This window comes from Vanellus vanellus, assembly GCF_965231255.1.
Source record: "Vanellus vanellus genome assembly, chromosome: 2".
Taxonomy (NCBI): domain Eukaryota; kingdom Metazoa; phylum Chordata; class Aves; order Charadriiformes; family Charadriidae; genus Vanellus; species Vanellus vanellus.
Window position 1 is genome coordinate 1,591,939 of NC_138906.1, and position 15,897 is coordinate 1,607,835.

Consider the following 15,897-nt stretch of genomic DNA (forward strand, 5'->3'; position numbering starts at 1 on the left):
GATGAAACCTCCTTTTAGGCACTAATTTGTGTCAAAGTGCTGTTCTTGGAGGGCTTCTTTGCAGCGGCGCTATGTTGAATTCATGGCTCTCTTAACCCCGTTAAATCACATACGTGCCCTCGTGTACTCCCACAGCTTGCTTAAACTCAACGGCTCCGGTTTCCTCAATGAAAACAAACCCCGTTCTTGCTGCTGTAAGAATAATTTATAGCCTATTAATAAGCTTTTATCAGTTGGATGCAAGCCGTGGTAGAGGCAGTAGTATATTCCCGCTGGTGGTAGGTCTTTCTAGCAGGTTGCTCCTAATTCTCTGTTGTTGATGGTTTGAATGGGGAAATAGGCGGTTAATGCCGCGCCATCACCGCGTCGCGTCCCTGCCTGGGTCACGCAGAAACCGAGAGCTTTGGCTTGCTTTTCCAGAAACTGATACTTCTCGGTTAGCTGACGTTTGAAGTGAAATCTGTGAACCTTTTCTGTGAGAAGTCTTTCGCCGTGTCGCCACGACAGCGCCGAATTATGGTTCGAAGGCTGATAAAGTTTAGTAAAAATTTAGCCAGGGCTGCAGATCCATAGCAGGTCATACAGCAAGAAAGCATTTTTAAGTATCTTCAGTTTCTGGCGATGAGAAAGGCAGATGCTTTCACTGTTTCTGGGCTACTAAGGAAAATACTAAAATCAAAAGAGAACCGAATTCAGCTTCCTACATCTCATTTTCAAAATTCTTATATCTGCGTTACGTCTGCGGCGTCCGTTGAAATAAGGCTCCGGGTGGTTTGCAGACCCTCAGAAGACAACACCGAGACAGCAGTTTGCTCGAAAAAGGTTTGCTCTGTCAAAAGTCCATGCAGAATTTTCAGTGTTGAAATAATTGAGCTTCAAAACTGTGCCGTGCTCCCCTTCAGAGGTAGTTGGCGTGTCTGCTTGACCGTTGGGTGACGTTAGGAGGGACATCTCTTGCAGCAGGATTATTCGTAGGGTTGGTGTTACCCTCGCTCTGTGTCCCCGGGTCCGTCCCCTTTGCAGTGCCAGAGATCGAATGTTACGTTTCTTGTTTCTGCCTGATGTTTACACCTTCTTTTTATGTTTTCTTTTGCATGTTTTCTCGGCTGGATTGCAATAGAGAAGAAGAAAATGAGGTGAGTAAAAACCGATTCCTTTCTCGATGTGGCTCCTGAAACATGCCTTGGCCCAACCTGCTTCGTTTGACCTGTAAATTTCTGGAGTGGTGAGAGGTTTAGGCTCCAGGTAAAGCAAACTGCAAGACTAAACCTCGCTTGCTTGGGCAGTTTTGCCAGGCATCTCCACGTGCGAGTCTGGTGTTATCCCGGGGTGCCTCTCGTTCAGCGGTTAAATCCAGGAAAGAAGGGGACCACGTTCAGTACCACTTCTGCCGTCTACACACAGGGATGCGGTAGCAGAGCGCGACGATACCCTTGAGTCATTCCGCGTAGGTAGATGCCGCGTTCTGCACCGTGAGTGGATGATTATTTAAGGACTTAATCTGTGAAAAAAAAAAAAAAAAATTAGTTTTGCTGTATACAGCTCAATGAATTTAAGGGAAAAGGAGAAAACTTGGAGGGAGTGGAACGGTTTATAATATCCCGACATAGGAACGCCCACTGCGAATCGGTTTTGGTGCTGTAGGACTGTATCTGCCCTGGTTGAGCTGGTGAGTGTACTGTGTGTCCCGCCCGTGTTCCCAGCGAACCGAGAGCTGCAGGAGCACCGCTGCTTCGGTAGTCCTGTATCTCGCTGAATACGCGGAGCGAGCTTCTATCGCCTTTTTCTTTCTGCAAAATACCCACAGCAACGTTTCGGGGAAAGTTCCCTTTCTGTAAAACATTAAAGGGAGGAGAACTCCTACTAGAGAGCTTTTGCCAGTAATTGCTGCCCATTACCTGGGGAGTATGTTTAAAATTCCATAAGTCATGGGGTTTTTTTTTAAACTTATTTAAGAAAAAAAAAATCCCTGGAATGAGGGAATACATGAAGGTGAAACATTTGTTCTGAAATGTATCATCTCTGAAGAACAGACTGAAAAGAGGAGGAATGGAAGCTTAGCAGCTCCTCTTTTGCCTTCAGGTCCTGTGTTTTGTGTAAAGGTGAATGTATCCAAACCCCGTTATTCACGGGTGAACTGGGATTTCAGATCTATTGCGCTTGAAGTTAGAAAGATTTTTATCAAAACATTGGCATGTTTCCGTAACTCTGAATTTTGCACATAAAATAATTTCACAGAAGTTCTAGCAAGAAAGAAAACTCTTGAACCCTGATGCATCGTATTTACTATATTTTTAAATACATATTTAGTTTTTTTATATATGTAATTGATATAATAGGTGAATCCAGTCTCTGGTAAGAATTTGGATTCAGATATGTGGAGACATCCTTCCATTAGACATCAGGGTATGGTTGAAGATAGGAACCTGCTCCTTTACTCTTCCACTGTTCCAAGACACGTACACAGGTTGGGGTAAAAATAGGTGGATTTTTGCTCTTATAGGGATAATAATTGACCCAACAAACCCCCAAACTGTTGTTCCCTTGTTCTTCAGGAGGCTGAGTCCAGCATCCTACGGGAGAGTGGTCTCAGTGGCATTCCGGTGTGTAGAAACTCGTACCGAACGGTCTGGACACTTGATTTTGTCCTTTATTCTCCCATGAATGACTTTATATACATTTCTGTATTAGTCTCTGGGTCACTTCTGATGTGTGGATTCTTTTAAAAATGGGGATAGTATTTTCAGCAGGACTTCCCCCCAACATAAGAAAGACATGGAGGTGGTGGAGCGGGGCCAGAGGAGGCCCCGGAGATGCTGCGAGGGCTGCAGCCCCTCTGCTGGGAAGACAGGCTGGGAGAGGTGGGGGGGTCAGCCTGGAGAAGAGAAGGCTCCGGGGAGACCTGAGAGCCCCTTCCAGTGCCTAAAGGGGCTCCAGGAGAGGTGGGGAGGGAATTTTTACAAGGGCATGGAGTGATAGGACAAGGGGGAATGGCTTCCAACTGGAAGAGGGGAGATTTAGATGAGATCTAAGGAGGAAATTCTTGGTTGTGAGGGTGGTGAGCCCCTGGCGCAGGTTGCCCCGAGAAGCTGTGGCTGCCCCATCCCTGGAGGTGGTCAAGGCCAGGTTGGACGGGGCTTGGAGCAAGCTGGGCTGGTGGGAGGTGTCCCTGCCCAGGGCAGTGGGGGTTGGAACTGGATGATCTTCAAGGTCCCTTCCAACCCAAACCATTCTGTGGTTCTAGAAATGGTTGTGAGGCAGTTGTGGAGAGAGGAACGTGTTTCAGAGCTGGGCGAGCGTGTGGACAAGGGCACTGTTTGGGTGCCCATTTAGCTGTGGCACTTACTTAAAAGCACCCATGAAATGCCACCCGTATAAATAACACCCATTTAAAAGGAGTGCTTTTTAATTTTTGCACCCATTTTTTTTCCCAGAATGCAGCTGATCATCTGCTGGTGAAGATCAAATGTGTGAGTGGTGCTGGGTTGCGTAGCCAAGACCAGTCACGCGGAGACCGTGACACGGTTTTCACAACTGCAATAAAACCCCATGGGTTTCATCAAAAATGAAGATATTTTTGTATATGTGATGTCCAAGGGTGGAAACAGAATGGGATGGGGTTTCCATTCCACCAGCGTCTTATTTAATAATTTACTATGGCGCCTTTAGCCTGAGCAGCCATGCATTGTTTTACAAAAGTTAAAGGATAACAAAGTACGTAATAATTCACAGTGGGTTGTAGGAGACCGCCACTGCTGCCAAAGATGTGTTCATGCAGCAGTTATGGGAGTAAAACCCAGCTCCGTACGGTTTTTATACTGCTCCAACTGTTTCCGTCGGAGTTACGCTTCTCACCCAAAACGTAATTACGCTCATGCAATTTGGATTTTTGGACTATTGAGAATAACACCTTTTTTAGCACGGTGTGGCAATCTTCATCTTTAGGGATTGCGCTCCCGTGACGCAGCTTTTTGCGCAGCTGAGCCCTAAGCTTTAAAATAGTTGGCGAAATGCTAAGATGGGTAAACACGTGGTGCTTTACGCTCCAAAAATTGCTGATCTCGGGCTTGGATAAATGCATCCTGTAAGGTAAGAGGTTCCCAGGTTGAGGAGCTCTCTTGCTCTAGACTTGCTCCGTTTCCAAAGGCAGGGTTCAGTTGCGAGTGCCGTCACAGCAGCTTTCTCGATGGTCATCCTGAGCTCTTGGATGTCCTAGAGAAGATGAGTTTCAGCTCATTAGCGTGGAAAACGAATGGACTTGCTGTAGCACGGTCCTCATGGGAAGGTGGTGAGTGGGATCCTGGGCAGGAGACAGCGGAGGGCTGCTGGTGAGGTGCACGCGGAGTGTATTACAGGCAGTTGGCCTGGAGGTGACAGAGTCATCACACACCACTGAACCCTGATGGGAATTCTTGGACGTTGTTATGTTAATACGGGTCTACGCCTGAGCCTGGAAACTTCTTAGGAATTAAGGAAGTATGGGCTAGATGAGGTGACAGCGAGGTGGATTGAGAGTTGGCTGCGGGACGGAACTCAGAGGGTTGTGATCAGCGGCACAGAGTCTGGTTGGGGGCCTGTAACCAGTGGTGTCCCCCGGGGGTCAATACTCAGTCCAATTTTGTGTAATATATTCATTAATGACCTGGATGAGGGGACAGAGTGTATCCTCAGCAAGTTCGCTGATGATACCAAACTGGGTGGGGTGGCTGACACCCCAGAGGGCCGCGCTGCCATCCAGCATGACCTGGACAGGCTGGAGAGCTGGGCAGAGAAGAACCTAATGAGGTTCAACAAAAGCAAGTGCAAAGTCCTGCACCTGGGGAGGAAGAATGCAAAGCACCAGCACAGGTTAGGGGCGGACCTGCTGGGAAGTAGCTCTGAGGAGAAGGATCTGGGGGTCGTGGTAGACAGTAAATTATCCATGGCCCAGCAATGTGCCCTTGTCGCCAAAAAGGCCAATGGAATCCTGGGTTGCATAGGGAAGAGTGTGGCCAGTAGGTCGAAGGAGGTCATTCTCCCCCTCTACTCTGCACTGGTGAGGCCACAACTGGAATACCGTGTCCAGTTTTGGGCTCCCCAGTTCAAGAGGGACAGGGAACTGCTGGAGCGAGTCCAGCGAAGGGCAACTAAGATGATGAAGGGATTGGAGCATCTCCCGTATGAGGAAAGGCTGAGAGAGCTGGGACTCTTTAGCCTGGAGAAGAGAAGGCTGAGGGGAGACCTTATTATGGCGTACAAGTATCTAAAGGGTGGGTTGGAGGAGGATGGAGCCAGGCTCTTTTCAATGGTTCCCAGTGACAGGACGAGGGGCAATGGGCACAAGTTGGAACATAGGAAGTTCCATTCAAACACACGGAAACACTTCTTTACGATTTGAGTGGCAGAGCACTGGCACAGGCTGCCCAGGGAGGTGGGGGAGTCCCCTTCTCCGGAGATTTTCGAGAAGATCCTGGATGCAGTCCTGAGGGATGTGCTCTGGGTGATCCTGCTTTGGCAGGGGAGTGGGGCTGGATGGTCTCTAGAGGTCCCTTCCAACTCTGAAAACTCCGTGATTCCGTGATTACTAATGACTGAGAGAAGGCGGGAGGCAGGAAAGGACGGGGTTTAAAATTGTGGCTGTAATTCTCGATAGTCTGATTTATGCTGAAACCAAATGCATCCAGGTGGCGCCTCCCGGGATGTGAAAACAAACGCACTTGAAGCTTAAAAATGCGGGATGTTTCGTAGCCTGTGACTGCAGAAACAGCACAAATAAAGCCATACTCTCTCTTCAGTTAACTTTATACGTTGAACTCTTATGTCTTTTTTTAAAAAATAAGAATTAAGTGAAAAAAGAACTTTCAGTTTGGTCATTAATAAGTCAGTTAAAAAGCCGCAGCCCAAACCCCAAAGGAGGTTTTGCTCCAAACTGGAAATCACTGGGTAATTGATTCTGTTCAAGAGACAGCCAGGCGCAGACGGGAGCGCGGCTGTGCTATCCCAGACTCCAGCCCAGGGTATCAATTTCTATTTTATTCTCGTGAAAAGTTCACCGGGTAAAAGAAAATGATTCGGTGTGCCTGTAGAACAGAGTTTAAAAACCCCAAACCTAATTCTTCTAACTGTATCTTCTTGTTTTCTTTCGCAGGGCAAGCCTGAAACCGTGCAGAAAGCTGGCTTTATCAAAGGCCCGGTGTTCAAAGGCGTTGCTTCCAGTCGCTTTTTGCCCAAAGGCACCAAAACAAAGGTTAATCTTGAGGAGCAAGGAAGACAAAAGGTGTCTTTCAGCTTTAGTTTAACCAAGAAAACCTTACCGAATAGATTTCTGACTGGTCTCGGAAACGAGAAACAAAATGAAACTCAGAACTCCCCAGCAGTACCCCTTCAGACTGACTTTAACCCCAAAAGTAAAATGGACCTGGGGGATGCCGCTGGTTCAGCTGAGGAATCTTCACCTCCAAAACCGAAGGTAGAATTAGGCAAGATCCATTTTAAAAAACATTTACTTAGTGTCACGGCAAAACCGCCGCCAGCTACAGCAGCAACGCTACCGCCACCGCTGCCGGCTGTGGCACCGGTGACTGAACTGGTGGCATTGGCCACAGACTTTCCCTCAACGCCACCTCCTCCCCCGCCTCCCCCTCCGCCGACGGTGTCGCCAGCACCATCGATGCCAGTTCCTGCAGCCGCAGCCTTGCCACAACTGCCGGTAACGCTGATGTCGACGCTGTTGCTGTCGCCGCCCGTGGAAGCTGAAGTCCCCGCTTTGAAGGAGCCGTGCCATGCGGTACGTAAGGAGGCTTTGGAGCTGGACGTCAAGCAGGATGCGGTATCCCGTGGTTCTGAAGAACATGTAGCTCAAAACACGCCTGAGCAGACGGAAATAACTCCGCAGAAGGAAGATTCCCATATTGGGAAAGAGGAGGAGGTTTCTGACGGCTCAAAAGGTGCTCCCCTCTGCTCCCGGAGGCAGGGGTCGAAGAGGAAGTTCTCCCAGTCTGATGGCACGCTGCTGGGCTCCGAGTCTGACGAAGATTCGGTGAGGACCTCCTCCAGCCAGCGGTCACACGAGCTGAAGGTATCCAGTACGGAAAAGGAGAGAGATCCCAGAAGAAGCTCCGCATCCCTAAGAGGTGACGACCTGGGGAAGTCCTCCTCGCGCTCCAAGTCGGACAGGGATGAGAAGTACTCGAGCTATTCAAAATCGGAAAGAGATTCGCGGTATGCATCCTCCCGCTCTCGATCAGACAGAGAGAGAAGGAGAAGCCGGTCTCATTCCCGTTCCCGATCCGATCGGGGCTCCCGAACCAGCTCTTCCTACTCGAGGTCAGAGCGTTCGCATTACTACGAATCCGACCGCAGATACCATCGGAGCTCACCGTACAGGGAAAGGTCGAGATATTCCCGTTCGTATGCGGACAGCAGGGCACGAGAGAGCTCGGACTCGGAGGACGAGTACAGGAGGACACATTCCAGATTGAGCGACTCGAGGCGTACGTCGTCCCACTCCTCCTCCTCCTACAGAGACTCGAGGACTTCTTACTCTAAGTCGGACAGGGACAGCAAAGTAGAGTCGTCTCATGCTGACATGGAGAGGAGAGGAAGGTCTTCTTCAAAAGCAGATAGAGATTCAAAAAGGACTTCAGAAAGTGAAGTAACCAAAAGGTGCTCTCCCCTTGATGAGCTAGGCTATCGAAAGGGGACATCCCATTCTAAGCCTGACAGTAATGTGAATTCCTCCCGTTATAAGTCCACCCCTTCAAAGACCCCCGCACCAAAGCCTGATAAATTTAAGAGTTCTTTCTGTTGTACAGAATCGATTGAAGAAATAAAACAGCAGTCTAATTCTCTAGATTTAGAGACCTCTTGTCTAAAAAGCAATGAGATCAGGGTGTCCGTTGCGAAAAAATTTGAAAGGGAAAAGACGCTTTCTCCGTTAAATCAGTTAAACGATTTGCCCGCTTTTAAAAAGGCAGACGAATCGAAAGTGGGTTTTGCTAACTCAAAATCTGAGGAGCTTACAGGAAATGAATGCCACGACAGTGTTAAGGAACAAGAAACTTTATTAAAGATAAAGCACGATCAGTTAAGAACGTGTTTCCCCATGGAGCTGAGTGTAAATGGGTCCCCGGAGGGTAGGGCTGATGGTTTGGCAACTTCCAGTGCCTCCAAAACAGAGGATGTCGCCGCGTCTTCTGACGATAGCCTGTGTCGGTCAGAAGCATCGCCTGTTGTGAAGACGAGTCCGTCATATCCGTTGCCATCTAATGGGTTTGAGAGCGTGTACACGTCTCGAGAGCCGGACGATTCTGGGGTCCAGTCCAGCGAGTGCAACAGTCTGTTTAGGCAGGCGGAGGCTCCGGTCCCACAGCAGCAAGCAGAAGCCATCCCCTTGCCTGTCGTGAATGTAGATCACACTAAAACTGTACTTAAGAACTTGGATGATGAGGTGACTCCGTGCGACAAAACCAAAGAACCAATTTTTTGCTACGTTTCAGACGATGCCACCCCGGCTTTGTATCATTCGGAAGTTGAAATCGAAGCGGAACCAGCAGATTTAAAAGTTACGTCCGAGACTTTCCTGGACATGCAGGTGGAGCCGCAGACTGTTACGTGCGATTATGAGAGCACGGAGGATCACCACTCAAAGTCTGCCTGTGACGATGAGCACGGTCATCCTTCCCATAAAATCAGCCTGGAAGTGGAGAGCTCGAGTAAGGATCCCTCCCAGGATGGCTGTTCCCCGAGGCTCAGGTCGGACCATCCTGTGCCGGAGCAAAGCGTCTCTTCCAAATGGGATGTGCCACCGCCGGATGGATGTCAGGAGCTACTGCAGCATTCGGAAGCCGAAGAGGTGCTCAAGTTGGATACTCAGCGTGTTGATCTTGGTTTGGCAAAAGGCAAAGCATCGTTCCAAGATGAACATTCGTACTATTCGGAAGTGCCACTAGAGCACCGTGACAGAGAGGTTGTGGAAGAAAGTGCTGTTTCCACCGAGGGAGTTGGGCCGGATGATTTGAGAGTTCAGTGTCCCGGTTTATTGGCCGAGAAGGACGAGGGAAACGAGCCCTTGGTGGCTTCCGCTTTTCCAGACGCCTTGTTTCCCTCTTGCGATGTGATTGTCACTACAGAAGAAATGGAGACGGTAACTCAAGCCCCAACGTGTGACAGCAGCGGCAACGCTGCTGAATTTGTTCCTGCTGGTCACGACGATTACTCCGACACGGGGGAGAGTGACAGCGAGAGGGGCAGTGAAGACAGTGACACAGAGGACTCGGATTCCGATGATGGCGCACCACGGAAACGGCTCCAGTCTGTTGTGGTTGTACCAAAGAACTCGACCATAGCGATGGAGGAGAGCAGCCCTGGCTCCTCGCGCAGCAGCCAGGGCAACCGGCGCTTCTCCGACCACTGGGACGATGAGCGACCCGAGTCCAGTAGACCCTGTTATGAAGAGAGGATGGAGAACACGGCGAGTAAAAGTGGTCCACAAGTAGAGAGCAGATGTTCTCCTAGAGGGATGGAGAAGAGTCCGGCAACTTCTACCGAGGTCAGCAGGAAGGAGATGGAGGAGCTGCGGCCGGATCCGTGCCAGCCTCAGAGCGACGGTGTTGACAGTACGAGTCAGGCAGACCTGATGGCGGACTCCCACGGCAAACCTAACCCGGACGAGAGAATGATGTTGAAGGAGCTGATGTCCATCGGTAGACCGATTGGCCGACAAGACGAGCAGCCGTTTTGTCTGCCGGAGAGTTTCGAAAGTGCCGATAAATCCCGACACCAAATGAGCTCTTCCAAGCCAGACAGTAGGCAAGGGAAAGGTGGGCTTAACCAGTCTGGCCTCGGGGACTTCTCCAGGCTGGATGGTTTTCATACAACGGAGGATCTGGGTGGTTTGGGCTGGGACTTTTCCCAGCCGGAGAAGCCAAGTAGCACCTACCAGCAACCGGATAGCAGCTTCGGGGTCTACTCGGGCTACGTTTACCAGCCGGGCTCGGGAGCGTACAGCGGCTCTCAGAGTTACTGGCAAGGCAACGGTTATTGGGATGTGAGGTCCGCTAGCAGACCTTCTGCCGTTAATTACGAACGAATTCAAGGGCAAGTACCAGATTCTCTAACGGAGGATCACGAGGAGTATGAAGAAGATGACCGTTGGGATGATGACTGCAAACCACGTTTTCCCAGCCCCTCGAGTAAATGCCAGGGGCCCGGGCAGAAGGAACAAGGCTCGGTGCAGGCACACGAGATCAGCAGCAATTCCACCAAGGAGCCGGTGCCTGGTGGGGAGAAGAAGGAGGAGGTGAAGGTTTTGGAAAAAAACGACGTGAAAGAGCGAGGTCCGCCAAAAAAAAGACGCCCGGAGTTGGAGAGCGACTCTGAGAGCGACGTGGACTCGAGGGAGAAGAAGAAGGTGAAACTGGAGGGAGAGCAAGTGGAGTCGGCGCCGCAGGACTCCTCCATGGTGGGTCGGTTGTGTATCATGGATGACTTCAGAGACCCCCAGCGCTGGAAGGAGTTCGCCAAGCAAGGAAAGATGCCCTGTTACTTTGACCTTATTGAGGAGAATGTGTACTTGACAGAAAGGTAACTTGTCTTTTTTACCCTTCTTTTTTCCCTTACCTGTAGCAATTTTAGATTTTAACTTCTGTTTGGTTCTGTGATAGCTTTTTTTTTTTTTTTTTTTTTTAATGGCCAAATTGGCATAGTGTGGAGGGAGGAGGAGGGATGTCGCGTTCCCTACATCTGGCAAATCTGCTTGAAGAGGAGACGATGGTGCGCGGGTGTTTAACCACCCCCACACTGGGTCTCTTCTCCGAAACAGAAAACCCCGAATGGGCCCAGACGGGCCCCAGTGATAAGAAGAGATGGAAGAACATAGACTCATAAAATGGTTTAGGTTGGAAGGGACCTTAAAGGTCATCAAGTTCCACTCCCCCTGCCCTGGGCAGGGACACCTCCCACATAGAATCATAGTGGGAAGGTGAATTATTTATACTCTCATCTCAGTCGTCTTGCAGCATTCCCTTTGTTGAGTGTTGATTTGGGTATCAAGGAGGACTTGCACATGTGGGATTACTGGTATCAGCACCACAGAATCCCAGAATCCCAGACTGGTGAGGGTTGGGAGAGCCCTCTGGAGCTCCCCCAGTCCCACCCCCTGCCAGAGCAGGGGCACCTCCAGCAGTGGCACAGGACACCTCCAGGCGGGTTTGGAATGGCTCCAGAGTGGGAGACTCCCCCCCCTCTCTGGGCAGCTGTGCCAGTGCTCTGCCGCCCCCACAGCAAAGAAGTTCCTCCTCAGGTTGAGATGGAACATCCTATGGTCAAGTTTGTGCCCGTTCCCTCTTGTCCTGTCACTGGGCACCACTGGAAAAAGACTGTTCCCATCCCCCTGGCACCCTCCCTTTAAGGAGTTATGAGCGTTGAGAAGATCCCCCCTCGGTCTTCTCTTCTCCAGACTGAACAGCCCCACGTCCCTCAGCCTTTCCTCATCAGAGAGATGCTCCAGTCCCCTCATCATCTCCGTAGCCCTTTGCTGGACCCTCTCCAGCAGTTCCCTGTCCTTCTTGACCCGGGGAGCCCCGAACTGGACACGGTACTCCAGATGTGGCCTCCCAAGGGCAGAGCAGAGGGGGAGGATGACCTCCCTCCACCTGCTGGCCACACTCTGCTTGATGCCCCCCAGGATGTTGTTGGCCTTCTTGGCCACCAGGGCACATTGCTGGCTCATGGGCATCCTGTTGGCCACCAGGACTCCCAGGTCCCTTTCCACAGAGCTGCTCTCCAGCAGGTCAGCCCCCAACCTGTGCTGATGCGTGGGGTTATTCCTCCCCAGATGCAGGACCCTACACCTGCCCTTGAGGTTCCTCTCTGCCCAAGTCTCTGCTCAGCAAGTAAATGCATTACTCTTCTACCCCCGGTAATTTGTATGAGTAATTAAATTTTTCCCAAGCTTTTTCCCTTCTTCTGTATTGTCCACCGTTCATCTGAACTTGGTGCGGCTGCGTTAAAGCCCAGAACCATCACCTCTGGGCTTGCCGGTTCTTGTCTGTTTAGTGTCCCCAAACGCCAGCCCGCTCCCTCTCCGGAGACACAGGGAAATCTGTCTGGGTGTCGGAAAGGTTTTGGACAAATAATATGTGTTTCCCACGGCTTTGGTTACTTGCATGTAATGATTTGTCATCTGAGATGAGTTATTTTAGATCTAACAGACTGTAATTTGAAATATCAGAGCGTAGCCCTTGCCTGCGGATTATCCTTTTCCCTTTTGCATGGGAATGTTGCAGATAGATACGATCCCTGGAAAATAAAATCGTCTGTTTCTGAGCTGTAGGGATGATTAGTAAGCGTATTGCTTTAGGGCTCAACTACCTTTGTCCTTGCCAAAAAAGTCCTCGCCCTGACTTTTAACGCGTAGGTGAGAGCTCCTTGCGAGCTTGGAAGCAATTCTTACTCCTGGCGCAGCCTATGCTAAGGCCGTCTGATCTGTGCCTATTTAAAATCCTGCCATTTCCTTTAACTTCACGGTCCTTTTCCTTCTTGTCGTTCCTCTTCTCGTAGCCTGAGAGAGAAGAAAGGATGGTTGAGTAACTGTATTCACCCCAACATAAGAAGGACATGGACCTGTTGGAGCGGGTCCAGAAGAGGGCCACAAGGGTGCTGGGAGGGCTGGAGCCCCTCTGCTGGGAGGACGGGCTGGGAGAGGTGGGGGGGTTCAGCCTGGAGAAGAGAAGGCTCCGCGGAGACTTCAGAGCCCCTTCCAGTGCCTAAAGGGGCTCCAGGAGAGCTGGGGAGGGACTCTGGATGAGGGACGGGAGCCATGGGATGAGGGGGAATGGCTTCCAACTGGAAGAGGGGAGATTTAGATGAGATATTAGGAGGAAATTTTTCCCTGTGCGGGTGGTGAGCCCCTGGCGCAGGGTGCCCCGAGAAGCTGTGGCTGCCCCATCCCTGGAGGTGGTCAAGGCCAGGTTGGACGGGGCTTGGAGCACCCTGGGCTGGGGGGAGGTGTCCCTGCCCAGGGCAGGGGGTGGGAACTTGATGATCTTCAAGGTCCCTTCCAACCTAAACCATCTGTGATTCTATGAAATGCCTTTTTTATTTAATATGAAGGTGCTTTAAAAGATATTCTTGATTCAGAGTCTGAATACCAGCCACTTATCTGCACATAAAACCTACTATTTATTTGAATCCAAGTTTTTTTTTTTTCTTACGCCTTTTTTTGCCTTGCTGGGTTCCACCCTCCAAAGCATTTCCCTAATCATCTCGTGGCAACTGAAGTATCCGTAGCCGCCTTTGATACCCTGCCTTTTCTGTAACTGCCATTTTCTTGTTTTCTCTTTCATCATCTTATTTGACAGTAAAGCGGAGGTTTGCTTTACCTTTTGCTTCATTATAAGAAAACTGTTTTAAAACGGTACGTGCGCTCAACTAATGGTTCATGTGTTAATATTTTAGGTTATAGGTTTTTTCCTGGCGTTTGGATGAGTGAAACCACATGGATATTCCAGAATAGCTGAGGTTGGAAAGGGATCTCTGGAGATTGTCTCCGTATTTTTATATAGGATTAGAAGAACCTATAGAGAACCTATAGAACTGGTAGTATGTAGTGAGAAAGCCTCTGTCTAGAAAAAAAAGGGACCGAGTTTTCTGTAAATTGGCTTCTTTATTTATATGACAAAGGTAATCAATCAATCCATATGCCCTGTTTCTAGGGAATAAATTAATGTCCTCCAGTAACAAGTGACAAAGACTGAGGAGTAATTTCTCTGCCCAGACACTGTCTAACCCGTATTCTGATGACTTGACTTCGATAGGAAGAAGAACAAATCTCACCGGGATATTAAGCGAATGCTGTGTGAGTGCCCTCCTCTCTCCAAAGAAGAGCGAGCTCAGGGGGAGGTTGCTTGTGGAGAAGACTGTCTCAATCGCCTGCTCATGATAGAGTGGTAAGTGGCTTTTCATGAGTTCTCAGAGTTGGGCGGTGTTGTCCATGAGATGACTTACAGAATCAGAGAATCATAGAACTGTCTGGGTTGGAAGGGACCTTTAAGATCATCAAGTCCAACCATCAACCTAACGCTGCCGAAACCACCACTGAACCATGTCGCTAAAGACTTGAGGGCTCCTAAATGAATTCAGATGTTCCTGGGCAGTGACCATGAGCTGTCTGATCTTCAGAGCATACTTACCACCATCTGACCTTAGATCTTCTGCAGGAGGTTTGGCGTTAGCAACCTCCTCTTAAAACCTGCCACAAATGCCTGGAGTCTTCTGCTCCTCAGCCTAAACTCTAGTCCATTGTAAGCGTGGTTGAAGGGAGTCATAAATGCAAATGTAGCTCTGCCGGAGACCCTTATTTCCTCTCATTTCTCCTTTTGCATCTCTCTCCTCTCCTCAGAGCCTCACCAGGCCACGGCCGTTGTCTCCTTTTTCCCTCCTGGAAGAAGCCAAGAGAAAGGGGAGCTCTGTTGTGAGTGAGAGACAGGGGATATGGCATTTAGTGGGATTGTGACGAGGATTGCCACCAGCTGGGGTGGAAGGAGAGGAATTACCTGGCAGAAGCCCTTTGGTTTTAATTTAATAGCCCAGGCAGTAGGTGTAGGTGAAGGGGTTATCTTGGGGGAAGAACCCATAAAAACATGGGGAGAAGAGACCAGTTCATCCCATTTTGATTGTACGACATGAAAGTACAGCGGTATTTGCATTCCAAATGTTTTTATCTTCCTTCCAGAAATAAATTGTCTGCATTTGCATGTTGACAGTCAGATGGTTAGGCTTTTTATAGCAAAACACGTTTGAAGGTTTTACACTGAATTTATTATGGTTCCTTGGTATCCATTTCCCATCTGAGCCGTTTCTGTTATCGCTGTTGTCTTGCTGGGAATTGATTTGTTCTGTTCCCTTCCCTTAGTTCTTCCAGGTGCCCAAACGGCGACTACTGCTCCAACAGGCGCTTCCAGAAGAAACAGCACGCGGATGTTGAGGTGATCCTCACCGAGAAGAAAGGCTGGGGGCTGAGAGCTGCCAAAGATCTGCCATCGTAAGCCTTTGCTCTTCGAATGACGTCCTCGTGCTATTTTGCTCCCTTGTGAAGGCAAAATAAGTTGCTTGCATTTTCTTAGTTTCCCTGACATGAGTAGATTTGCTGAAGTTCTTTCAGCTTGATATATTGTCCTTGTCCTCTGTCAGGTGTCCCTCGTAGTTGTCAGCACGTGCGTATCCACTTAGTGCATGGGAGATCTCCCACTCTGGTTTTGCTCTCTTCTCGGTAGGGTTTCTGACAGTCTTGCCGTAGCTTCATCTCGTGTGTGATCTGTCTTCCCTCCTGTTCCGTCCCGGCTACTCGGTGTCAGAGGAGCACACGCTCTGTCTGTGTCTCTTCTCTTCCCACCTCTGCAAGACTTACCCTCTTCTTGAGTCCTCCTCCCCTTCAGACTACACGGAGATCCCGTGGGGATGTCTCCTCCCTCGTTAGCCTGTTGTTAGTTAACGGCTGTATTTCTTGGTGCTGGTTTGTCATCAGCCGCGCTTACAGATCCCAGTCTGTGTTTGCCTCGTCTCTGTTTTGCTCACACCAGATGATATTTACCCGTTGTGCCTGGATCACTGCCTTTATCGACACTGTCTGGCACAAAGGAGCTGGTGGGACTGGAACGTCGGTCCCCTCCTAGGTCGGCAGCGGGGATGGATGCCGATATTTTTTGGAATTACGGTCCTGTTTGGAAACCGTTGCACATCAGCAAGTTTGCTGATGATACCAAACTGGGTGGGGTGGCTGACACCCCAGAGGGCCGCGCTGCCATCCAGCGTGACCTGGACAGACTGGAGAGCTGGGCAGAGAAGAACTTAATGAGGTTCAACAAAAGCAAGTGCAAGGTCCTGCTCCTGGGGAGGAAGAATGCAAAGCACCAGTAC

At 49.8% G+C, this 15,897-nt stretch overlaps 1 protein-coding gene and 1 long non-coding RNA gene across 2 annotated transcripts in view; both read left to right on the forward strand.

Moving 5' to 3' along the window:
- Positions 1-1,061: 1,061 nt before the first annotated feature.
- Positions 1,062-15,897, forward strand: part of SETD2 (SET domain containing 2, histone lysine methyltransferase) — a gene marked incomplete at its 5' end in the record, with an annotated part of 67,385 nt that continues 52,549 nt past the window's right edge. Inside the window, 4 exons of the mRNA XM_082499646.1 lie at positions 1,062-1,136; positions 6,128-10,563; positions 13,797-13,928; positions 14,894-15,022. Coding sequence (XP_082355772.1) covers positions 1,062-1,136; positions 6,128-10,563; positions 13,797-13,928; positions 14,894-15,022 — 4,772 coding nt within the window. The remainder of the gene's footprint in view (positions 1,137-6,127; positions 10,564-13,796; positions 13,929-14,893; positions 15,023-15,897) is intronic.
- On the forward strand, positions 1,153-3,558 carry LOC309686860. Its single transcript, XR_014270591.1, has 3 exons — positions 1,153-1,447; positions 2,556-2,603; positions 3,435-3,558. It is a non-coding gene; the product is annotated as an uncharacterized lncRNA (long non-coding RNA).